Here is a 26,112-nt window from a genome sequence, read left to right on the forward strand (position 1 = left end):
ATGTTTTACGGTGTTTCTTTTTCAGGTGTTTCGGTTTCAGGTAAGGCAAACGTCACCTTCCCCTTCCCAGGATGTCTCCGATTTCTCCCGTCGATACAACAACAAGGAAGTCCCGCCTTATAACGCCGCCAATTGGATAAAATATAAAACATGACGACAATATCCGCTTTTGATTGGCTGCAACGGCTCCTCTTTCCTATGAACTGTCTTTGCTGTGAGGAGTCAGGTGGAACTCACCCCGGAGAATAACAGGAATAAAACTTCGTATTAGTCTACGGGAAGTTGTATTTTTTTCTACTACTGTTAATGTTTTTATCAGAGAAAGAAGGAAATTTACAAACCAGAAATTCGAAATGAAGAGCTTAAAGTACCGGCTGAAAAAGCACGAAGTTAACATCACTGTAAGTGGATTTATGTTGTTTTTGCCGACTGCGTTTGTGATAGCTGATTTAGCTTTAGCTGTATGATCGTAAACGACTTTCATCACAAGTGTAGCTTGACCCCTTCTAAGCCTTCGCCTCCTGTTCCTAAATTGATTTCTGATCGGAAACTACTGTATAGAAAACCTGTGGAGCACCTGTGTTTGCTTCGAGCCACGTTGTGCACGTTGACAATTGCCAGCTCAAAATATACACCCAAACTTGACTGACCAGTGCTTTCTATTTCTAAGTGCCTTGTTTTGTTTTCTTTTCACCCCAAACACGCTGGCCCGATTCATATGCGCGTTCTGAAGCTTTAATTCTCACAATATCCTGCTGTGCGGGCCAGATTCAAGGTATTTCCCGACAGGGTGGGTGGGTGCGTCTTTCCCACACTAATACATTAGAAATGACTAACATTCCAAGTGGTATGTTTAATAAAAAATATTGTTGAACAATGTGGCCAAGATGACATCATACAATTATTTGTTGATCTTTGTTGTTCAAATCGCAAAGGCTTCAAAGCATTTCATAAACATGTCCACGTTCTATACATGATAGAAAACTAGCGTTTGTATTGTATGCGTTTGTTAAAAAAAGCTATTTTACGAAAAAAAAAAAAAAAAAAAAAAAAACAGCAGCGATCTACATTGTAACGCCTAACACAGAAGTCAAAAGTTCTTGTGAGAAAAATAAAAGAAAACCATACCTGGGTTGTGATAATGATTGTGAGGTTAAAAGATAAAGACCAATGCAACATCTGATTAGTGAGAAAACAGTAGTGAATAATGGTATTAATGATTGCTTTGCCCCCATCAGCAAACCAGAAAGAGGCTGTTTGAATGACATTACAATTTGACGCTATGCCATGATCACTAAGCATGAAATATGCTAGACAGGAGTGAAGCTGCATTTCGTTCATTTCAAAACTAGATGTACCATGTTCCATGATGTGTTTACAAAATTTGCCTGGAGACGTTATCAGCCCACAGCTCTTGTGGGAAAAAGCGGTTTGGATCATGGATGGATGAGCAGACGCTCACAGCCTTGAAAGATTTCAATCCAAGTCACCAAAAACATTGATTGAATAAAGGAAGGATGACCTGGAAAGGAAAGATGAATGAGTCCAATGATGGCTGCAAAGTATGAGGAAGTGATGAAATATTCAATCACTGTGCATAGACTGCAATAGACAAGGAACTGATAAACTTTTATTCGGCGGGCGGCTTCCAATCATATGACTCTGATAGGAGCTGAGCAAACGTGTTTAAAAATTGGCAATACAATACATATGGATGTATATAGTGCTTTAATAACAGCTGAAGCTGGAAAAAAGCACTTAACATGGACAACTATCATATACAGGAAATAAACCAGTCACAAAGATAGTAGAAGGGACCAGGGAGTAAAACTAAGATCAAACAAAGGTGACACAGGCTCTCTCTCTCTCTCTCTCTCTCTCTCTCTCTCTCTCTCTCTCTCTCTCTCTCTCTCTCTCTCTCTCTCTCTCTCTCTCTCTCTCTCTCTCTCTCTCTCTCTATATATATATATATATATATATATATATATATATATATATATATATATATAGGGTTGTGTCAGGAAGGGCATCGACGTAAAAGCTTGGCCAAAACAAACATGCGGGTCAAACCTCTAAAGACGGAGGACACTGATTTGCTGTGGCGACCCCTTGAAGGGAAAAGCCGAAAGGAAAAGAAGAAGATGCAGTGTGTACTGTGTACAGTACTATTCGATTTTCTTCTGCCAAATCCGACTTGGGCCTCTTCTTATTTGGATATGCATATGCAGTTATGCATTTGTCCAGGCCACTGATCAATCAATGATGGACCGACAATATGTAAATACATTTACCTTACCGATGGGCCCCTTGTAAGTAGCCAGTCATTATCTTGGATCAGGGTTAATTTTTTTTGCAATACTGTTTTCAAACAATTTCTTAAATTGTGAATGTTTGGCTTTCAATTCTTTTTGGAAAAGGCAAACAAACCGAAATGAAATAGCATTTATGTCACACTACATAATATTGCATTGAAATTTGTTTGAGACAAACATTTATGATCACAGCGTGAGCCTTGTGAGAATAGGCGGTTCGGATAATGAATGGATGGATGAATGGATGTTGGAAGATTTTGGCCTTAATGTGAGGTGCAGGTTGGTTTCATGCCAGAAGGGAAAAATGGTGCCCAAGTCCTAAAGTCCTAAGTCCCAAGTGTGTCTAAAGCTAATGATTTCAAAAGGGGATATTTTATTTGAAACAAGTTGTGTTATTTATGTATTTATTTTTTAACAAAATCGTGACTGATCCATAAATGTTCATATAATAATTCAGAATTAATACAAGGCGTTACTTACATTTGACAAGATGATATACTCTCGTACAACATCCGGGCAACATCGGAGGTTTAAAGAATGTTGCATTGGCTATAAAATGTCCGTGGAAGGGTGACAGTCTGTGTTTTTAGGATTATTGTCTGGCTCCACAGGGGCCAACCATGAGGTCATCTCCGGGTTTACCGTCTGTGTTCCCATGGTGTGCAAGCCGTGTTTGGAGCTTTTTAACACCAGCCATTTTGAATTTTGTTTTAACATTCTCATCATGAATCTTGTTATGTGCCAATTGTACGCACCAACGGAGACTTAAGAGTGCACCACGACCCGTGGTTGTTTGTATGCGAGAGGGCCGAAGTATATTGACCCACTGCAGATAATATCGCCGTTGCTAATATGGACTCATGCACTGATTCCTATATACCGTATGTAGAGCATTAGGCATTCGCAGCAATAGCAGCATGAAAAGATACCCATTTTCTGCCGATGAGCAACAAACTGTTATGATGTAGCTCAGATTAAGCCTTGTCAAGATGTGCTCTGGGTGTTTTTTCTGTCTTGGTGGATTATACATACAAAAAAAGGGTGTTGGCTTTATTTTCACCCGACATGTGGGACAGGTTTGGGCCCTGCCCATACATGACACTGGTAAATCTTTGTTGCGCTCCGTGAAGGCACGAGAAAGAAAGTGGTGTTAAATTTTTAGATCCATTCTCATTTGCCATTGTGGTCTGTAACATGTTATTTGGCCTTGGGATCTAGCCAGAATATTTCGTGCAAACTAAACATTCATAAAATGTTTTGCTTCCACTGTCTCAAAATTGAAACATGGAAATGGCAAATAATTTATTTACACGGCCTACCCTGCATTTCCCTCACTTATGAAATGAACTGCTGATCTTTATATTCCTTGTGGAGTTGAGTTTTATTGCCGGAATACTTGAACAAGAAAACTTCTTTATTAACTTGTCATTATCAGTATCTTGTCAGTATTATTATGTTTCATAATAAGTATTATGATATGTTTCACAATCGTTCGTAAAGGGTTAAAACAGGGTGGAGACGTCTCTTAAATGTTATTTGTTCGTCACGGGTCCCCTGTTTTGAATTAGACAGGTTTGTACATGCTTGTTCTCAACTGACTTCTATCTGGTGTCACAGGAATGTTGTAACCTAGGAATTAAGGGCTCTCCCTCCTCATCTCCAAGGTTTTGCTGTTTATTTAATATTTTTTTTAATTTTAGATTTCAGGAAGACATGGTAATTACAGTCGCATAAGATTGCATTATTTTATCTCCAAAATACTTCAGGTTTGTGTATTTTCCATGCACTTTGTTTATTTTGCGGTGTCTGTTGCATGTTTAAGCGCCACAGTAGTGACCATGTACCTTTACTTCACATAGATAACTTACACAATATCTTGGACTGGTCCGACTTGGATAAGTCAAAAAATATGGGAATAATGGGACTTGACCCTGGACAAAAAAAAATCCCATTGGGCTATCACCATGGAAGATTTATGTGGATTTTTTCGTCATTGCTATTCTTCGAGAATCATTTAAGACCTAAAAGGTGTTAGTTGTATGATCCATTCGGGATAAAGGCAGCTAATAGCTATTCTTTTCGTATTACGGTAGCTTTTGTACAGATTTAACAATAGTATTCTATTCTTCTCAACACAGCTGTTCGTGAGCAAGATTTATAGCCATCTTGACAGACTGAACAGTTCTCTCCACCTTTGCCCAGAACCATTATTATGGCTTTATTGCATCTATAGTGTCAATTTTTGGACAGTGGGCAAAGTTTACTTGATACGGCCAAATGAAAACCTGATTGTCCCCCTCGCTGTGTGAACAATTATTCATTGATTTACAAACTCTGTATTATTCATTTGCTAAATTGAACCACTGAAATGGTGTGTGCGGATATTTCAACATGGGCTTTTGCGTCGGAATGTGTAAATTCAAACACAATTACCTCATTTAATACTTTCCTGCTTATTAAACAGATTATTCTTGAACACTGTTTTTTTTCAAGTACAGGTATCAATCGATCTTGTAAATCTGTGTTTTCTTTCACACCGTTGAAGAAACTACACTATGAAGGTAGCTGGTGTGAGGGATGAGGATGCACAAAACCGGGTTAGATGGAGGACACTGATTCGCTGTGGCGACCCCTGAAGGGAAAAAACGATGTATCGTGTCACTCGTCTTCTATCATTTAGGTCCTCATTTGTCATCCGCAGCAAGCAATAAGAAGGTCAGAGGAAGCTTGATCTGGTGGGCCAAATCTGTCAGTTCACACAATATTACACCACGCAGTTTCCACCAGGTGGCAGACTGAACAAAAGTATACAATAGTGAATCAGTGCTCCCGCATTACAAATGTATGGCGCCAATCTAAATCATTCAATGACAATAAATAACAAGATAGATGAAAGCAAATATCAAGCCCTACTACTTTGGAAAAAAATAAGTAACAATAACAAACCAATTTATTATTACATTGTAATACATTATTATCTACTGTATGTCATGCTTTCACAAATGCTGCAGCTGAAACAAAGCGCTTCACAGAACAATGAACATAAACTACAATATGGTAATATAAGAAATGGACAGTCATGCAATCATAACCACTTATTAGTACTATTTAAGAAAAAAAACCTCAAGGCATGCTGGGTACAGCTTTAAATTACACAAGCGAGCATAGCACTTTGCATTTTAAGCCTCATCAAAACCCAATGAACAGCAAATCTGAAGTTTATCCATCACTCCATTTTCAGTATTGCGGGGCGGTACTGTAACCTATCCCAGCCGAATTTGGGTGGAAGGTGGACCATACTCTGAACTGTTGCAAAACACCAATAAAAATGACTTAAAATGTCCAAAATCTGCAAAAAAATTGAGCTGCGATTTGGGCATTTTCAGAAAGTCCCGCCCCCAGTTTGTGACGTCACGCCAAGACGTCTTGCGTTGCTGGAGAATCAAAACAATGGCTTCAGATTCGGAGATTCATTTGAAGCCATTTTACAAATTATGGACACAACCTGTCCGGAGGCGTCGTTTGTCCTTTAATCATTCAACTAATTATACAATCAATGTTGGTGTGAAATTATAAATGTGTGCTGTGAGGTTATTATACAGTAAGGATATTGCGTGTGAAACAATCTAGAAGGGCAAGGTAGGAGGACTGATTAGAATAGATGAGAGTGCTGTACTCAGGCTCTCCTATTCTTGCAAGAAAAACCAACAAGAGATGTCTTCTCTCCTTTTTTGTGTGTCAATAAGTTCATGTTATTACTCTAACACAGACGACAAGCAAAAAAGCTACTGTACAATTAGTTCATCTCCCTTCACAGATTGATTTAAAAGAAAGCTAAATGGAATACAATATGAAATTGCAAAGGCTTATGTATGCAGTATTATGCTAATTGGCCTGCTATGATAATTAATTTATTGATTTTTCGTTCTGACTTGACAAATGATCATTTGCATGCATGTTTGTTTACACAGGTCGTCAACATTCACATACTGCCTCATCCCTCCTGCTGCTGTGGTCGTTGGCGTACATTTGAAAATGTATTTTAATTCAAACATACAAAGCCCTAAATGTAAGCACTGATTACCTTTAGTTTGGATCTGTATAGGATATTTGTGAACAGCTGCTTTTACTCGAGGAGATTACATTTTCCTCCTATTTTTTGACATGTGATAGAAACTGACAGTCGCTGCTTGGAATTGAAGCGGATTTGTATGGGACAGGACATGTGAGCTCATCTCTTTTTTTCGTCTCTGGTGGTGACAGCTTCTTGTTTTCTTTGAAACTTAGCTTGTCGCATACATGTCCACAGTTTCAGCACGATTGACCTCCACTGATAAAGACACACTGGCTTTCTCCTCTTGTCTATAACCAGTGGTTATAGACAACGTCAAACTTTGTTGTTTGATGTGGTTATTAACCACGTCAAACAACAAAGTACATATGCAAGAAAACTATGAGATTCCATGACTGTGTTGTGTTACATTACTTTATTTTGTTAGTCCATGTTAACTTTTCTGTAAAGCACTTTGTTACTGCTAAAGCTGTTGTGAATGTGCCATACAAATAAATATATATTGTTACAAACCAAAATAGTAATGTCGTCATAATTTGTGCATTTTAATTCATGTCGCTTTGTCTTTGAATGAAGGCAATTTAACAAATGTTTATTAAAATTCTGATACATCTATTAAAAAAAAACAAAGAGTAACTGGTTATTTAAGTAAAATCTATAGTTGTCTATCTAACATTTTACACCGAATCTACTTGATCGTGCCACACTTACGGATCAGCTTAAACCCCTGATAAGAACATCCCTTGTTATTATGCTTGTTTTATTGCCCATTTAGCTCAAACAATCATCCTTTCTCCCTCTTGGGCCTAACATTCTCCAGCCCTGATGCCTTTCAATTGCACTCTACATGCCCAGACAGCTGCATGGTTCTAACTGCTGAGGTATATGTCACTGCTCATGGATTGAATACTGTCTGCCTAAAATACTTTACATGGCAACTCTGAAATGAAAATTCATTTCACATGAGCACTAAAACATTTAGGACTTAGGGAGTTGTAGTTTTGCCAGACAGCAGTAATACTTTGATTGATTTGGTATTGTAAGAACAAGGACGTACATACGGACGCAGGACCAGCACAATACTTGAGAATAAGTTATGTTTTCTCCCAAATCAACTGCATGAAAAGAAACCTGCTCTCAGTGTCTTACTGATAACTTTCATGGAACCAAAAGGTTTCGGTTTTCTTAATGTCTTTTCATGTATTCGATTTAGCCAGAGAATTGGAATCTCATCACTAAAATATTGTTGCAGTGATTTTCAACAGCATGCAGCTATGTTAATGCAATATATCACTGGTTTCAGTGCTGATAGAATGTACCAACTGGTGATTACAGTCTAATTTGGGTCTCGTCATAAACCAAATGTCATGATATGTGCTTTGAGTAATGTGATACATTATTGTGATCTTGACTGATCTAAAAATTCGTAGGCATAGATTTCCCTAAATCGTCAATGCAATTTAGCATTTACAAATACTGTCCACTTGTCTCTAATGATCAAAATCTGATTAAACCGACATTTTTTTTCAAATTAGTCCCAATCGTGTTCTGAGTTGTTGCAACAAGAACAGCCCATTTAATATCATGAACAGTAGAACTCATCATTTATTTTAAGACTGAATCCCACATGAGCACGCACAGGGTGATCGAGGCAAGCAAGAAGATAGCTTTTGGGTGTTTTTCATTGAATCAACAAATTAAAAAAAATAAACTATTGCTTGCACTTTGCACCAGCAAATCTTGTTCACTGGCCCATTTTTTTACTCTTAATTGTTTTGATAAATTCTTTCAAAAACAAATGTGATGTAGTTGATATTGCTGGATAAATATAAACTGTGTTACTTGGAAAATGCATTATTTCTAAAACTAACAATATGTTCAAGAAGCTGCCAAGCTCTTCAACATCAAATTTTGACATTTTGTAATGTATGTCATAGATCATAAATAGATAGATGCAGTGGGTCTACTATGACCGTTTTTGCCACCATCGTCATAACCTTGTGAAACCACATCTTCAACATCAGCACTTTGGCAGTTTCACTTGACATATTAGCCTCCAGCTTTATGCTTCTGTCTTGACAGTAGGCTGTTATTAGATGCCTTGCTTTCTATTTGCTGCCAATGATTTCATCCATCGTGGCATGAGAGACCCGTTAGTCCAGCTGGGTGAGAGGCAGGAAACCAAGGTCTTGTGAAGACTTACAGTCTGTGTTGAGGGGTTGATTGCAGCCACACGCTGAAATAATTCCAGGCAAGAAGAATGTGTCAATAGTTAAACACCTTGGACGTGTCAGGTGATGCGATGTTGCCAAGGTCACTGTGTTTAAATAGCAACTTGATATGATGACATACTACCTTTAGATGCATGTAAACAAAACACATTTAAAGCTGTCTTTTCAACATAGTAAACATGTGCGACAGTATTACTTGTCCCCTGCCCCCAAAAAAAGGTTTGCGGTTTTGAATTACTTGGGAGCTCCCCACAAAGGTCTGAATAGAGTGATTTTACAAGCTCATTCCTACAGTAAATTCTTCTGGATGGTCAAGGGAGCACAATATACATTGTTTTTAATGCATCAGTAAAAGTACACTGGAGTTTCGTAATGTTCAATCAATAACATTTTAATACTGTGTGTTACACCTTAATTTTGGCCCAGACTATACCCTCTTATGTTTTCCGATGATGCCTCATAACCCCCTTGTTCACTTCACTGGACGTTTCTGCTTGCCATGATAACATTTGGCTCTGCTCTTCCATGGTTGCAATGGTTGACTTTACCCTGCAAAGTAGGATGTGCTTGTGACAAACTGCTCTGACATCACCACTTCATGTGTGCATGATGAATGGATATTATATTGAACAAGATCTCTGAAAAGGTGTGTTGTATTTCTGTAGCACCAGCTCTCCTCAAAAGCAGTTAGCTCAGTTTATTTTGATTGCTAACAGCCCTATTCTTGACTAGTACATAAACACAGTGACGAACAAATACACACACAATCAAGCCACGTGAGGTATGTACGTCAAGTGTTCTACTTTATGCTGTGTGGTTAGGTGCCATTTTGGCACCTCTGTCTCCATGCCAGGGTGAGCAGCTTTCGTAAATTGACACCCAATTCTTCATCGGACATGTCATGTGGAGGAGCATTGCGCATATTTGTGGATCTCAGGGCTGCTCTGTTTACAACACGCCTGAGCAAAGGCCAATAACGCAAGACCACTCTGACCTGAAGATTGTGTCAGTTAAATTCCCTCCTCATCCCTTTCACTTTTATGTTTACATGTAACTTTTAGCTTAATCAAGTGCACTTCGTGCTCTTGGTCTGTGGTGGTATGAGTATGTGATGGTACTGCAGTCTCAGACAGCTGGTTGTAAAAAGGCTGACTTTTAACCTTGCTACTGTAGTACTCGGATCACGGGGCTTTGTAAAAGCACCTCTCTCGAGAGAGAGATAGACGGGTCAACTGCAACATTTGCCAAACTAATGTGCTATGGGTGTCATTGCCAGGACCCTTTCACATATGCAAACCGCAATACCCCGGACATTAATATATTCGGATGGAAACAAGTAAAGGGCACGGTTGGGGTGGTCATGTAAGCAGTGTCTTTTTGATGGCCTTCTTTCGTGCTGGGAGTGGAGACTCTATAGCCATTACTCATGGTACAGTAATGTGCAGAATGTATTCTTGGCTCATGTCTTCCAATAAGTCACTATAGAAAGGTTTGCAAGTCAAAAAAAGAGGTAGCCAGTCTGCAGGCTGTCTGCACCTCTGCTATTTACCAGGGAGGGGGTGATATTTTAAACCGTGGGCACCCACATATTTACCCCATTAAGCTTGACTGACCTTGCCATTTGTTGGGGGTTAAGGCGTGAGAGACCACTGACACTGAAAAGAAGCTGGGAAAGAGAGAGTCTCTCTTAATCAGCAACCTGCTTCCAGTATCTGCCGGCAGACTGAAAGCAGCCCAGAGAGAGGGAGGCAGACTGTCCAAAATAAAACAGAGTAAGGCAACTCGTGGAAGATTCTGACGAGTGTAGCGGAAGACATTCGGTGGAGTTGAGAAGTAGCCAAGCTGAGCTGACTTTTCCCCCCGAGGAGGAGTTGCAGTTGCCGGCCAGGGCAGGTCCCAAGGCTGGCAGGGGCTGGCCCTACTGCTTCTCCACCTCTGCTTCTTTCTTTCCTCCTCTCCACTCTTCCTTATCCTCCCTTGAAGAATCGACTGCTGTGCAGCGGTGAACTTACAGGCAGAGCCTGTAAGTAGCGCAGGAATGCTTGAATATTCTTCAAACAAAGAACAGTCCAGAGAATGAGCCTATTATAAGGGGACCTCAGCTGCCATTTTTATCTTTTTTGCACTCACTGGTTGAGTGCGTATTGGAGAATTTTATCCTTTTTTTTTCTGCTCTATTTTTGTTTTTGAAAACCGGAACGCTGGCAACCTTTTCGGTAGCACGGTGCAAGGACCAGTTCTACTCACCCAAGATGAGCCGCTGGCTGAAATGCACCTCCATGCACTTTGTAGGTATTCCTTTCTTAAAGCAAGTTGTAACTGCTGGTTTCTTTTCGTCCCTGTGAAAAAAAAACATCACTGTGGTTAAACTAAGATGAATGGTGATTGAACTGGAGGATGTTCAATGGTTAAATGATTGGTAGTACTTTGCCGTCAATTACTGTCCAAGACTAACACTGATGTTTTTATGTTGTTATGTTGTTATTATCAGAACACAGACTGGAACAAGTACGATGACCGGCTGATGAAGGCAGTCGAGCGAGGAGAAGTGGACAAGGCGTCTGCTGTTTTGTGCAAGAAGGGTATCATCCCAACCAAGCTTGATGTGGAGGGACGCTCTGCGTAAGTAAACAGATACCCACAATTCCACCCGCAGTCACCGTCTGTTGATGAATGAAAATAGACCCTTGACCAAACACGTTCACCAAAACAGTAAGAGCAACGCTTTCTTGCTCCTCACTTACATAGATAGGAATATCAAAAATCTGCTTACTCATAAATAGTTTGACCACCGATCTGACCCACTAAAATTTGCAATGCATTCCCAATAGCTACGGATAAGGTTTCACGTTTCATCTTTAAACCTGCTTTTAGTTCCCTGAAATGTTTGGATCATAGTTGAACTTGACCACGAGAACAGTGCTTGATGTGTGTATAATATGGACCTCTGGATGTCATTGTAGGAGTTGGTCCTAAGGATTTTTGTGGCCTCTTGAGGCTTGACCACACTGGCCATGAAACTGTTTGGATTGTTCTCACAGGAAATGACGGCCAAAAAATTCAGCTTAGATAAGTTGTGGTGTTCACAACATCAAATCAGACAGATGTTTTGCTTCAGAAGGAATCTATTATTGGGATCAGTTGACGTTGTGTAACCCCGGATTTTACATGGTTGCATTTTTGCCAGGGTTCCTCCCAGTTTTTTTGCAAAGAAAGTTAGGTGCACTGAATTCCCTGTTTCATGAAATTGATTCAGTTTATCAGTTTAATCCCCAATAGATTGCGATTTCTGGTCTCTTGCAGGGTCAGTGTGAAAAAGATTTTTGTCACTGTCGAATCTCTCCCTTCTTTTTTTTTCTGCATTGTTACACAAAACAACAAAGCATTCAGCATACTGTTCTCAAAATAATGTGCTGGAATTCATCACGACTAAAAGCAGTAACCAGAGTGCTGGATTCAAATTTAAGAGAATAGATCACCCACTTGCTTGGTCTGCCCAAAACAAAATTAACCACAACTGTTACTCAGCAAGTCCACACTTAGTTCAGTGTGCCACCCACAGACAAACACATGTCTATGGCATTCTAGCTGCTGCCGGGAAAGAATGTAGAATGGTGACTGGTGGTTATTAAAAACTTCTCTTGGGGGACGCCAATTACAAACTGCTAAACCTTTAATCAAATGTGTTGTATTTGTTTGTCAATCTGAACTGGTTAATAATAGGGCTGTCCAAAAGAAGGATTAGCATTTTGTTGAAGTAATTAATTCAGGCGCCGAGCTGAGTAAACACAGCTAATACTTGTCGTCGCATTAGTTGCCTGATTCACCATTCGTGCAATTGAAAATAACAGATGTGATCAAACGCTCACAATGAGTCAGCTGCTGAAATCGCTTTGGAAGCACTTGAAATGCTCACTGGTTTAACTTCATACGGACGTCACTCTGATTCCCTTTGTTGTTCAGGATTAATGCTTGTTATTTTTTATTTTGACAACAATTAATGTCAGTGTAATCCTCAAGGTCAAGATTGAATTGAAGCCTTGGAGCCATACTTTATTCTGTTGTTGAAACAAGTTGCACGCCTTTCCTGGCTCACTCAAATCTATCATTTAGGCATTCTCATGCCATGTTTGTACTCTGGGTGGAGCATCCCCAAAATGTGAGCATTCTCTACCAAATCTGGCCCCGCCCACATACTTCACACATTCTGATTCTGATTCAGACATCAACTGATCCCCAACAGGGCAAATCCTTTGCAGTCCACTGGAACACAGATGGCATGCAATATGCTGTCTGGCATAACACATAAATGTATTAAAAATGTCTTGATGGTAAGTGAGCAATGATAAGAATGTAATTTTGTAAAATAATTCAATAGTCTGACAAAAACAGGAAGAAAAAAGTTGGGAGCATCTTTTAGTTCTCCTTAGAAGTAAGTGCATAATAGCAGCAGTGAGAACTGAGTGGGGACAGCACATGTTTGGGTTTGCTGAATGCACTTTACCTTATTTTTCACCTGGTTCTCCCAGAGGAAACACACTTATCTTAACTGCTGGACCCTTGTGCTTTTAGAGCAAACAGTTCAAGTTCCGAACGTTTTTACAATGAAAGTATCCAGTACATTGCAAGAGTAAATGGTCAGTGTTAACTCGTGGACTCAACATGTAATAAATATAACAGATTATTTTTGACAGTGTCCAAGTAAGCGGTATTGTCTGACAGTGTTCAAATAAACGGTATTGTGTTGCATGAACATTCTTACTTTTTATTGGCAGCAACTGTTTTTGAAAGTGATGTATATTCAGGGTATCCCTTCATTACATAGATGTTTTGGCATGTCACAAAGAATAAAATAATGTAACAGCTATTTTTCAACCACTCAATACATTCTCACACAGAACGATAAAACACGGTCAGGTTATTATCTATTTCTATTATTAGTTTTGCTTTTGCTATTATTAGTTTTGCTAAGATTGCTGACATCAACTTTGCATCCTCGTTAACTCTGGTTAACTGGTCTCTGTCAATCTAAAAGTAGCCACCTGTACACTTCCTACCTTGAAGCTGTCCAAATAATGCGGGACGGTAAAATGACATCACTGAATGTGCGGTCTAGAAGCCCAGAATTATATTTAGCCCTTTTATGAAGCAGATTGTTGGGCAGCTGCATGCATCTCTTTTCACTGTTGAGGTATATCTTTATGTTCAGTTATTAACATTCTTGGCAGCGCTGTGGTGTCTTAACATTGTTTGTGTGGAGTCAAATGACGTGTAGCTCCCCCAAACTAGTTTCTCCTTTTGAGGTGTTTACTTAGTGAGGTTGGGACCCTCCAGTGCTACCCCAAGAATCATCCTCTCTGGGCCATTATCACTGCTTTTAATACTCCTATGGGTGTTGAGGTGACAGCCATGCTGTCGCCTTGGCAGAGTCCTTGGGGATAGTGTATAAACAGATCCACGTGACTTGATGTGTTATGTACTAAGGTCAGTTTACGCACTACAAAATGCTTTTCTGAGAGTCACAAATCTTTATTGTGCAAAGTGGTGATGAAAGACTGCTGTGATTTGATTTCACCATCTTTTTAGCATGCTGATCATTGTTTTCCTCCAAAAATAATTTCGAATCACAACAATTAATAAACAAAAGGTTCAAATGAGAACATACAGGAGACTTTATTTGTACACACATTGAAAGTGGCAGATGATCGAACAAGACTACCGAACATCTATGTAGGCTCTCAGTCGTACAGGAGTGGTCAATTGATGACAAAGGTTTATTCAACCATCATCTGTACTTCTTTGAATGTGTCGGACATTTCACTCCTCATCCGAAGAGCTTCGTCAGCTAACTAAACTTGTGCTGGTAACTGGCCCGATATAAGTCCCTAATGGACAGAGGTGGCGGTGCCAGATCTCTGCTCTGATAGCTCCCGCTCGAAGGTTGGGGCAGCAGTAGACTGCTCTAAGGTTGGGGGAGATAGGCTGCCAAATGACAAACAAAGTGAATTAGGTTCTTCTATACATTGTAAAAAATGAAGATTGTAAAGAACAATACATTGGGGAAACTAAACAGATGCTCAAAAATACTTGATCAACATCGCAGGGACAATGCTAGTGGGCCTCAATCTGCAGTACATCTCCACTTAAAAGCTAGCAACCACTCATTTGACGACAGTGAGGGTAAAATCTTAGCTAAAGATAATAGGTGATTTGAAAGGGGAATAAGAGAAGCAATTTTTGTAAAACAGCAAAACCCTTCTTGAAATCGCCATGGTGGTTTAAGGTTTAATTTAGATCGTGTTTACAGGCTTCTTTTGTCGCTACCACGTCGCCATAGTTATGCTAATGAGATTATACCAGAGCTAATGGGGCAATCAGAGCCAGGCGTAGAAAATTAGAGGTAATCAGACAGGACAAAATAATAAATCAGATTAGCTTCTGGGAGTAGTCTACTGCTCCCCCAACCTTAGAACAGGGACCTATCAGAGCAGAGGTCTGGCACCGCCACCTCTGTCCATTAGGGATATACTGTATATACAGGGCCAGTTAAGTGAAGCTCTTTGGATGAGGAACGAAACGTCCGACACCTTCAAAGAAGATGGCTGGAGAAACCTTTTCATCGAAAGACTACCTAACAGTGTTCCGTGTTGCCACGGCTTCATGGCGGATCGTATCTTTCTGTATCTTATATCTAGGTTTCATCTGGCTGCAACACGAGGACACTTGGACTGTCTCAATCTCCTCCTTTCACACGGCGCTGATGTCACTGCGACTGATGCAACTGGTGAGTCCCTGCTGAGTGGCACTAGTAATATTGGACTACAATGCTTCTCTGCAGTATTCCGACCAACGTCTGAAACTCATGACAAAAAGTTATCGGACACCCGGGCATACAACTCTGAGAAGTTGCCTGCTCGGCCAGAAAGTTGACTGCCCCATTTTTCACAACTTGAAACAATAAGACGAAATGCAAAAAAAAAAAAAAAAAAAAAAAAACACGTTGCGAAGTATAAAGGATCTTTTTAATTAAGGAAGTACCTACCACAAATTCCCCCTTGCTTAATTTATGGTAAATATCCCTTGCTGAAGAGTTTGCTCCAGTTGTCGTTTTTTGCCATCGTGCACAATGCAATGTTTGTGTTGCGTTTGATGCTCAAAGCAACGTGGACTCCTCTTTCTAAGCAGCTTTCAAAACTCTCAAGTACACTTTTCAGTCATTGTGTAGTTCGAAGCACCAAACAGGCATGGCTGCCGGTGCCGAGTATGCAAAATTGTAATTTGCATACTCGGCATACTCGCAGTCAATCAGAAACCTGTTTCGTGCTTCGGACTACACCGTGACCGAAAAGTGTACTTGAGTTTTGTAAGGCGCTTAGAAAGAGGAGTCCACTTGGCTTGTAGCGTTTGCTTTTAGCTTTTGCTTCATTGAATAAAACAAACGTTTGATTTGAAAAAAAAAACAACAATTTTTTTTCTTGAAGAAGTTGTCGGTCACCCGGGCCGAGACGTTGAAAGTTGTATGCCCGATGTAAAAGTTGTACGCCCCGGGGCCACCGGGCAGACGCTATTTCAAACACTGACTCTGACCCTGATAATTATGAGATAACATTGACTTCTCTCACATTGTAGTAATTCTTAATTCACAGCAGCAAATTTATGAAAGGAAGAGAAAAGGAAAAAGTGAGTAGGAAAACAAAATCTAGGAGCTGTTGTAAAGGCAGCCACTCTCACTGTGCCATCTTGAAGTCAAAATAACAGATATGACACAACACAAATCAACAGCGAAAGACTTGACTGCACCGTTGTGATGTGCAGTATTGCACTAATAAGTTCAAAGGTCGATCTGCTTATACAGTATACACTATACAGTTATACCTTGTCACTTCGCGCCCCAGGTTTTGCGGGTTCAGTGTGTTATATTTTTTTCAATATTAACCAAAATTAAAAGAAATGTAGATTCAAACATACATCCAATTATGCACCCATTTTGTGGAAAAACCCCTTTCATTCTATGCGGGGAGAGGAGTTTCCTTACATGCCAAAGAAACAGTATTTTGACATGCTCACTCAAACAAGCAGTGTGATTGGTTCCCTGCATGACATCCACCAATGAGAGCGCGAGCGGAACAGTGCCACCCTGTTGAACGTCCCGCATACTCTATCTCTGAGTTGCATTTGATATTTTTTGTTTTTGGTTTGAGCTGCAACTTTTCTTTTCTTTTCTTTTTTGGATGAGTGAAACTCCACTCGGACATCTTGCTGCCCTCTGGATGAATACGTCCTCGCTTTATGAGAATGTGTTAGCCTGCTTGTCAGAGATGACACCATCAATAGGGACACATTGCTTTGACATTGGTGGCAGTAGGGGGAAAGGGGATGTTTTTTCTTCAATAAAAAAGACTACTGTCTGATTAAAAAAAGGAAGCTTAAACGTCATTAAATCATGAGACAAGATGAAATTAATAAGGCTTTCCATCACCACGATTTTCTCCAAATTACCAGTGAGAGCCACCTTCAACACCGCCAACACAAGCCTCTTCGCCTCTTTCAGAAGACATTACTGTACAAAGTTGTTTTGTTCAAGATTTAAGTAAACCAATGGACTACGAAAAACAAGGTTTTACTGTGTAGTGTGTCTTGGGCAATTATACCTGAGCATACCCAGAAGGGTTTGTGGATCTTTGGGTGATAGTGTCAGCTTTTCAGAGGATGATTGATTATGTGCCTCTTTATCCTGTGGTGTCTCCACGCAATATATGACTTTATGACTCCACTCCAGTGCACATGAACAAGTTTTTCCATAGTTATCCGTGATGCCACTCAACAATATAATAACAAAGGTTAATATACCCTCACACAGGTACCTCAAGCTGATGAGAATCAGAATCGGAATCAGAAAGCCTCTAATCTTCCCACAATGGGGCAATTTGAGGGTACTGTTTGCACTGATTTTCCATCTTAATGTGCCTTAAAACACACTATACTGCAATTTCAAACCCAAGCGTTGACTGCTGCTTTGAAGTGAAAAGGCTTTTATAATCGGGGAATGTCTATTTCTGAACAATTCCGATTGGAGATTATTTCCTAATTGTGATTTAATGCTTTAGGTAAAAATGCCCTACATCTCGCTTCAAGAAATGGCCATTCGCTGTGTGTGCAAAAACTCCTTCAGGTATGGTGAATTTGGTGTTATTTTAAGGTTATCATTTTCCAAATGTTTTTTGTCAGTCCATTTTATCCCTTTTGATGATATACAGTACTCCCTGGACACTTAACTCGGTCACTGCCAGACGTGCAAAAAGGTGTCCACTCCAGTGCCAGGGATTTTGTCATTTTTATTGGTATATGTTTGTTCGGACACTGTGAACAAAGGCTCGAACTCAGGAAGATTGTCTTTTACTGCCGGCAGGGGACATAGCCACTCATGACTGACGCCCAACTTCTGCAGCCATCTGCCAAGCTATTTATTGAGAGTATATACAAATTTAAGTGATACATTGGTAAAACATAGTTTTCTTGATTAGAATACAACACCCCTGGATGTTCTAAGCACCATCAGCTGTAAACCATAAAACATGTCTTTTTCATGAACTGATAGATTTGTAACCTGAATGATGAGCTCATCCTTTGAGTTTCAAGTCCTAAATTACTCCTGTGACGAAGGAGTTTTCCAAGTCCTAAATAAGTAATATGAGTGGCTGTACAAAAGGCAAAATGCTGCCCCTTCATGGGCAGGAAAAACAATGCCAGAGGCCTGACCAGTGCTTTATAGGCACCCTCCGCAAGAAAAACAAAAACCTGAACAAATTCAGGAATGGCGCTCCACGTCATATTTTCAATTCTCAAATAAATTCGGGAATGGCAATGAATGAGTTAACCCGGTACAGATGCACAATCCAACACAAGACTCCATCCATCCATCCGTTATCAACACTTTAACAGAATCGCAGGTGTGGAAACTGGCTGCCCCGGACATTGTGAATCATATTTCATGAATACAATATTAATCAGAATGCCACACTTAGACTAGTAAAGGTACATATATTATTGAGAAGAAAATTAGGGGTTCACTTTCCATTTAGGATTTTGAATGACACTACATGAGCTGAAAAGCATTGATGATAATTAAATAAAACACATGCACATCATTGTGTGCAATGCAATTATATAGCCTTGTTAACTCCCAGTAATAAATGAATACATTTCAGAAAGTGTCCAAATCATGAGTTTTCGTGTTTGATACAACTTTTGCAATGGATTGATCATTTTCTGTAGATGTGTCGTTGGACGCGTCATATTTGATGTGGCTGTCAACATAATTTATATTTTATTTTTGTTCATGCATATTAGATAATGTGTATTCTTGACAGTGAGGCATTTTAACGCCTCACTGAATGCATTTATTGTGTTTACAAAGAGGCTGCAGTATTGTTGCCTGAAAGAAATGTAGAACCGCTGCCACCTCCGAAAAATTCCTTCCTGACGTGGCAGTGATTTGACAGAGGTCATGGCTGTTGATTTCAAAAGTGTTGACAAACCTGATAGCTCTGCCGTCCAATCTGGGTGCCGTCATTGCTCCAGATATACCAGCACGATGCCAGCGTGCTCAGTCTCAACTCCCAGAGTCTAACTTCATCTTTGTCATGTAAGATATCTCCCCCGAGATACATGAACATCATCTCCCCAAGCTAAACCTATTCCCACCTCCTCCATGGTCATTTGATCATGATGCTCAATTTTGGCCCTTGTTGCCAGTGTGAAGAAGATTTTTATAGTGCATATGGGATAGGAGGGTGTTGGTGCTCACTAGCATACTACCCAGCAACATTAGCCCTCCTTCTGACCCGATAGCTGTCATAAGCGCGTCCTCTACACAACAGTGGAACAGTAAACCTTGTGGTGACTAAATTTCCTGTCTGAAGTGTGCATGCATAGTATCATTGCCCCATTTGTCCTAACCTGACATGCAAGGTGCCTCACATTTCACTGCCAACCACCAAAATTAGATGCTTTTGGAAAGTTGTCTGCAACATCTACAACATTTGAATACACTTTTACAATTTACAATGTCAGCAGTTTGTGAGCTCTTGCATGTTTGCGAATGTGGATTTTTTTTCATGGTGCACTTGGTTAAGAGACAGTCATGAGTGCTAATAGCATGATGAGCTTATGATCTTGATACAATTTTGCCAGCAAGTTATTGTGACGAACAATTAAATGCACTTTCATTATCACGCAGAAGGTACAATAAACCTGTCTGCCCATCCATTGCCAATGATTTCTACAGAATAAGAAAGGGCAATTTCCTGATAATGTTTATGACAATTTTAGGGATGCAATAATTAATCAATGCTTTTTAGAATTCATCCATCATACATCATGTGTTTTACCACAGTAATAGTACCCAACAGCATTTATAATTTCACATATACCATTGGAAATAGATTAGCGTGACATCCCCGTTTCCAAAATGCGGAGTAGGTCATAAGTGGCTCAGCGATTGGGAGCAAGCTAAATGGAAAGCCTTCCTTGAGAAACAAAATAGAGTTGTTTCAGTCAGACGGCAGTTAAGAGATCCTCAAGACCCCAAGATACTTAAACTGATATCCATTAAAGTTCTGAACACAATCAATGGTTCGCATTGCCGGCCACTTGCGGCCGGCAATGCGAACCAAACTCTGACGTTGTTCTTATAGGGACCAAATTGCCCGTATCAGGGTACATCGATGAGAAGGTTTCTTCAGCCGTCATCTGTACAAAAGTGAAGGTTTCGGACGTTTCGCCTCCTATCCAAGAGGCTTCGTCAGCGAACTAAAGTCTGCCTGGTCGTATCGGCCCCATTTATATATCCCTAATGTCCAGACATGGTGGCGCCGGACACAGCTATGATAGGTCCCTACTCTCAGTTTCTGAAAAATTACAAAGAGTCCTTTGGCAACATAAAATTCCTACTTATTTCAAACCGATAAACACGTTAAGGCAAAAATTAGTGCATCCAAAAGATAGGCTACCAAATGAAAAACAAAGTAATGTAGTTTATTCCATACATTGTAAGAATGAAAATTGTAAAGAGCAGTACATTGGGGAGACTCAACAAATTCTCAAAAAAAGACTTTATCAACATCGCAGGGATAATACTAGTGGGCCTCAATCGGCAGTACATTTGCACCTAAAAGCTAGCAACCACTCATTTGACGACAATGAGGTTAAAATCTTAGCGAAAGAACATAGATGGTTTGAAAGGGGCGTAAAAGAAGCGATTCTTATAAAACAACAAAATCCTTCGTTAAATCGGTCTGGTGGGGTGAGGTTCAATTTGGATCGTTCATACAATAGCCTGCTTAGGCAAAACAGGTTAGGCAACTTTCGCAATGCTGATGAGGGTCGTTATGCTGATGAGGTGATACCGGGGGCAGTGGGGGTAATAGGCCAATCGTTAGTCAGGAATGTAGGAACAATCAGTGGGGCCACAGGGAGGGGTCCCCCGCCCCTCCCAACCTGAGAGTAGGGACCTATCATAGCTGTGTCCGGCGCCACCATGTCTGGACATTAGGGATATATAAATGGGGCCGATACGACCAGGCAGACTTTAGTTCGCTGACGAAGCCTCTTGGATAGGAGGCGAAACGTCCGAAACCTTCACTTTTGTACAGATGACGGCTGAAGAAACCTTCTCATCGATGGACCACTCCTGTACGACTGAGAGCTTACACAGACGTATCAGGGTACGTATTCTGTACACTACTCTTGAAGCACCCGCCGCAGAACTGCACGAGGGACAGATCTCCAAGTCCACAAAGCCCATGTAGACTGGTTGCGTGAGTTCCCACGTACCCTTGAGGTGGCCGGAACAAAAACCACACTGCTCCTCCTGAATCTGAGGCCAAACTTCCCGATGGAGCCGTGATGGTGGAGTTGAAGAGGTCTTCGATGTACACTGCCCACCAACTCAATAGCAAAAATAGCATACTCAAAACACTGGGGTTGCCATCATAACAGACACCAACAACCTTATGGACCTTCAGAGATTTTCAGTAATATAATACATTCAGTTTCATTCAACATAACTTTACATTTCTCAGTTTTAGCCTGTAACCATGTGGTCATCAATTCCACTTCACCACTTTTAAAAGTTCTAGTGTTTTCTTACTTCTAGTAAGCTTGTCTTCTACTTTTATAGCATAACTGTCCAGTTGGAAATGTGGACCTTCAAGGAAGAACAGCTCTACATGATGCTGGTAAGGTTCTGTGTCATTGTCTGTTTCTGCACTGCAAGCTGCATGAACGCAATTCTAGCAGACAATGGTCACTGTTCATTCAGATGAAAGCACATCTCATTACAAGACAACCTTAACAAGGGTTAGCATCACAATATTATTTTTGTTGAGAATTTTAGCTATTACTCAAGGATGTCTGTTTCTTATGAGTTTGCATAATTGACTGACTGGATGGCTTTTGTTTTCTCCACAGTCATGGCAGGCTGCTCATCCAGTGTAAAACTTCTCTGCGACAGTGGCGCTTCTGTTAATGCCAGTGATTTTGTAAGAACACCACTTCATTTGACACTATATGTTGTGGTCTCAATCACTATTGTTCCCCATACAGTGTTGTGAAATATAATTTGCCCCCTTCTTGATTTCCTCGTTCGTTGCATATTTATAACATGCAGAGGTTTCAGTTCATCAAACCAATTTTAATATCACCCAGACACTCCCCAGGGCAATACAACATTCATTTTCTAAATACACATTTAATTTATTAAGGCACACAAACATTCCAAATCCTAGCCACAAACAGGAGTGATTGACCAGCAGGTTGGAAAATAACCCACAACACCACCCAAAGAACTCCAGACCTTGCTGGCCTTAGTCCAGGCCAGTGTTAACGACTCTACCCTAAGAAAGACACACGCATACAGTAAATGGAATTCATGAGTGTTTCAAGGAGAAAACCACCTCTCTCTCTCAACAAAAACAAAAAAACACAAAGACCTTTTCTCATATTTGCTAAAAGAATGATCGTCAAGGATTTTGGAAAAACATGCGGTTGGTTCATGCATCAAACACATTTTGGAAGATGTTAGGTCTCGTATGAAAAAAATTCCAGCATTAGATAAAAAGAACACTATGCCAACATTGAAGCACAGTGGTGGCAGTGTGATGGTCTGTGGCTGCTTTGCTCCCTCAGGACTGGGACAACATGGTGTGATTGATGGGTCATTTAATTCTGCTGTCTACCAGAAAATGCTCAAGGAGACTTCCGACAATCAGTTTACACCTTCAAACTTAACCTCTCTTGGATCATGCAGCCGGACAACAATTTAAAACAAACAAGCAAGTCCACTTCTGGGTGACTTGAAGCAATACTGCAAAGAAAAGTTGTCTAAAAATCTTGCTCAGTAATATGAATGACTCACCACCTATTATCACAAATACTTGGTTTTAGTTATTGCTGCCAAGGGTGGCATGACCCACTGTCGGATTCAGAGGGCATTTTTTTCACACAAGGACAGGCAGGAATGGATTTTTAATTGTAATGAAATACTGTAAATTAAATTGTTGTGTAGAAACTGCATTTTCTGTTTCCCTGGCACGTCCTTTTCTGATATCAACCTTGGTTTTAGGAATTGAAATGTTTAAACACAGAAATCAGGAAGGGGGAAAATTCTTTTTCATGGCACTGTAGCTCTTCCCACACCTGTTTTACCTCCCCCCATGAGTCCTCTGTTTCAAGGTGTCATAACCCCTTATTTCATGTTTATCTTCTTTAGGAATGTATTTTTATAAAAGGACTAAACTTTGACAAACTGCCATAGATTGCCTAAAGTAGGCCAACAAATAACACCAAAAACCAGCACAAAACACATACAACTTGAGCATTTGCAGAATAAAAAAAACCACATAAAATATACAATAAAATCTAAAATATAAAAAAATAGGAATTGCATCAAACATGGAATACAAATAACAGCACAACATTCAGAAAAAGCAAATCAATGTCTTCAAATGCACATTGCATGTTTAGCACTACTACTAGCACAGAGCACTGGAAGAAAATGTAGTCTTCAAATAGCACACTCAAATTGATTTTTTTTTGTGTGTTTTGAAGAGAAACCCTGTTTTTTGCTCTGCATTTATGTGACGTGTGTCATGTCTGTGTGCGTCATGTCTGTATTCTTCAGGATGGCAGGACCTCTCTGGTGCTTGCAACCCAAATGTGTCATCCACGCATCTGCCAGCTACTTGTTGAGCGAGGGGCTGATATCTCTGTGCGGGACAAACAAAAAAAGTAGGAGTCTGAGTTACCTGCTTGAGTGATACATTTTGTGTCACCTGAGCTCATACTGACATGGGAAATAATGCCTTGTCAATAACAGGCAAAGGGGTCTTGATTCGTGAATCAGGCAACAATGTATCAAGACAATTATTTAGGTTATTGTTACTCCTAGTCTACAGTGCAACAAGGTGATATAATGTAAGAATTTGTTTGTGAGAATGTCGCTAACATGTTCTACTTCTGATGTTATTGCTGAAACTCTTTTATTCCTCCCATCACCCTTAGAACAGCAGTAATTCTCGGTTGCGAGTACAGCTGCAAAGATGCAGTGGAGGTGTTGTTAAAGAGTGGTGCTGATGTGAAGGACGTGGACAGCTTGGGTCATGATGCGTTCCACTATGCTCGCCTCAGCAAGAATCCAGAGCTTGTTACTCTGGTCAAAGGCTACCTCGAGAAAGCCAGCAAAGGTGGGAAAATCTCAAAATCGGGAATGTCAAAATCTGCAATTTATGTACAATTTGTAGAACCTAAGCATTGGCATCCAGAAAGTGGATACAAAAAGTTAATACACCCACCTGTGTATGTTTTGTTTTTTACTGTCATTAAGAAAAAAAAGAGAGAACTACATACACCAACATTTTCCCACCCTGACTATAAATAAAAATCTGTCAAATTTATTTATCCACTATGTGCTGTACAAATACATTCGCGCTGTTCATCTCTGCAATAAAGATAAAGATAATTCAGTACATTTCTAAATATATCTTGATATGCAAAGATTAAGTTCAATTCTATGCACTCTTTTAAATCAAAAGCAATTTTACATTTTTTTTACACAGCCTTAACTTTTGCTCTTGCTAAATGAGCATGAATGGAATAGCACAGCAAAATAGAATTATGTTTGTGTCAACAATAAACTGTGAAAAAAAAGAAGTAAAAGTTTACTTATCGGCTACTATTAGAATCATTTCTATTAAAGGACAACCGACGTCTCCGGACTAGTTGTATCCATAATTTGTTAAATCGCTTCAAATGACTTCTACTGAGCGTATTTTACAAAGATTCCACCTTATATAGCTATATTTTACGTTTTAAGACTCGCACTGAATATTCCGGAAGTCTTGTTTTTGAGTTGGTGACGAGTCCTCACCCTACGTCACTGAAGGAATGCCCCTAACCGAGAAAGGACATACCTTGCATCATCACCTTAATGCATTTTGCGGTACTTTGTTTTGTCTGAAATCTTCGTGTTGATCCGTGTTGATGGCGAAATTAGAAGGAAAACACATAAATAACGCGATGGCGAATCGTTGTGTGTTGCGCCAAGACTTCTACAGTGTATTCGATGTTCGCTTACAAAACGTACCAGGAGACAATTTCCTCAGGGCTTTGTCGCCATCTTTTGCCTTTCGATGAAAAGGTTTCTTCAGCCGTCATCTGTACCTCTTTGAAGATGTCGGACGTTTTGCTTCTTATCCAAGAAACTTCTTCAGCAAACTAAAGTCTTACTGGTAGTTTAGGCCCTATATATATATATATCCCTACTGTCCAGACATGGCGGTGCCGGACTCTGCTATGATAGGTCCCTGCTCTCAGGTTGAGGGGAGCAGAAGAGTACTCCCTGCAGCTGCTCCACTGATAGTGCCTGTCGTTGTGACTAACGACTGTCCTGATTGCCCCTCTTCGATCGGTATCACCTCATCAGTATTACTAATCCTATGTTGCCTAAGCAGGCTATTGTATGAACGATCCAAATTGAACCTCACCCCACCAAACCGGTTTAATGAAGGATTTAGTTGTTTTATGAAAATTGGTTCTTTTACTCCCCTTTCAAACCATCTATGTTCTATCGCTAAGATTTTAACCTCATTGTCGTCAAATGAGTGGTTGCTAGCTTTTAGGTGCATATGTACTGCCGATTGAGGCCCACTAGTATTATCCCTGCGATGTTGATAGTCTTTTTTTGAGAATGTGTTTAGTCTCCCCAATGTACTGCTCTTTACAATTTTCATTCTTACAATGTATTGAATAAACTACATTACTTTGTAGTAAGTACATTGGGGAGACTAAACAAATTCTCAAAAAAAGACTATTTAACCGGTTTGGTCGGGTGAGGTTCAATTTGGATCGTTCATACACTAGCCTGCTTAGGCAACATAGGATTAGTAATACTGATGAAGTGATACCGGTCAAGGTGGGGAAATCAGGCCAGTTGTTAGTC

General features: G+C 40.0%; 2 protein-coding genes across 4 annotated transcripts in view; one reads left to right on the plus strand and one right to left on the minus strand.

Moving 5' to 3' along the window:
• The first annotated feature begins 222 nt into the window (after positions 1-222).
• uacab (uveal autoantigen with coiled-coil domains and ankyrin repeats b) overlaps positions 223-26,112 on the plus strand; it is a 34,567-nt gene continuing 8,677 nt past the window's right edge. Inside the window, exons 1-8 of the mRNA XM_088992047.1 lie at positions 223-401; positions 11,107-11,237; positions 15,311-15,399; positions 17,723-17,787; positions 21,796-21,853; positions 22,086-22,156; positions 23,797-23,903; positions 24,177-24,358. Of these exons, the coding sequence (XP_088848173.1) occupies positions 354-401; positions 11,107-11,237; positions 15,311-15,399; positions 17,723-17,787; positions 21,796-21,853; positions 22,086-22,156; positions 23,797-23,903; positions 24,177-24,358 (751 nt within the window). The 5' untranslated portion in view covers positions 223-353. The remainder of the gene's footprint in view (positions 402-11,106; positions 11,238-15,310; positions 15,400-17,722; positions 17,788-21,795; positions 21,854-22,085; positions 22,157-23,796; positions 23,904-24,176; positions 24,359-26,112) is intronic.
• Positions 7,866-19,211, minus strand: LOC148900395 (uncharacterized). Of its 3 annotated transcripts, none has more exons than XM_088992048.1 (4): positions 19,154-19,211; positions 10,863-10,954; positions 10,229-10,636; positions 7,866-8,620 (listed from the first exon to the last, which is right to left on the minus strand). In XM_088992048.1, exons 1-4 carry the CDS (start codon positions 19,186-19,188, stop codon positions 8,538-8,540), a joined length of 618 nt encoding a protein of 205 aa, XP_088848174.1. In that variant the 5' UTR covers positions 19,189-19,211; the 3' UTR covers positions 7,866-8,537. The 3 variants fall into 3 exon arrangements, 1 of the variants encoding a protein (XP_088848174.1); XR_016114448.1 differs by lacking the exon at positions 19,154-19,211 and adding an exon at positions 11,042-11,179 and having other exon boundaries at positions 7,988-8,620; XR_016114449.1 differs by lacking the exons at positions 10,229-10,636; positions 19,154-19,211 and adding an exon at positions 11,042-11,179 and having other exon boundaries at positions 8,489-8,620.

Source organism: Hippocampus bargibanti, linkage group LG03, assembly GCF_051943395.1.
Source record: "Hippocampus bargibanti isolate YZ-2025 linkage group LG03, ASM5194339v1, whole genome shotgun sequence".
Lineage (NCBI taxonomy): Eukaryota > Metazoa > Chordata > Actinopteri > Syngnathiformes > Syngnathidae > Hippocampus > Hippocampus bargibanti.

Bases quoted from the DNA above. Each gene is read 5' to 3' on its own strand.
- LOC148900395 (XM_088992048.1), bottom strand. From the start codon at position 19,188: ATGACGGCACCCAGATTGGACGGCAGAGCTATCAG. The intron at 10,955-19,153 runs GTTTGTCAACAC...TTTTTTTCACAG, and splicing joins TTGGACGGCAGAGCTATCAG to GGACGAAAAGAAACCAGCAG. The intron at 8,621-10,228 runs GTCAGTCAAGCT...GAATTATTTCAG, and splicing joins AACCCCCAACAAATGGCAAG to CGTGTGGCTGCAATCAACCC.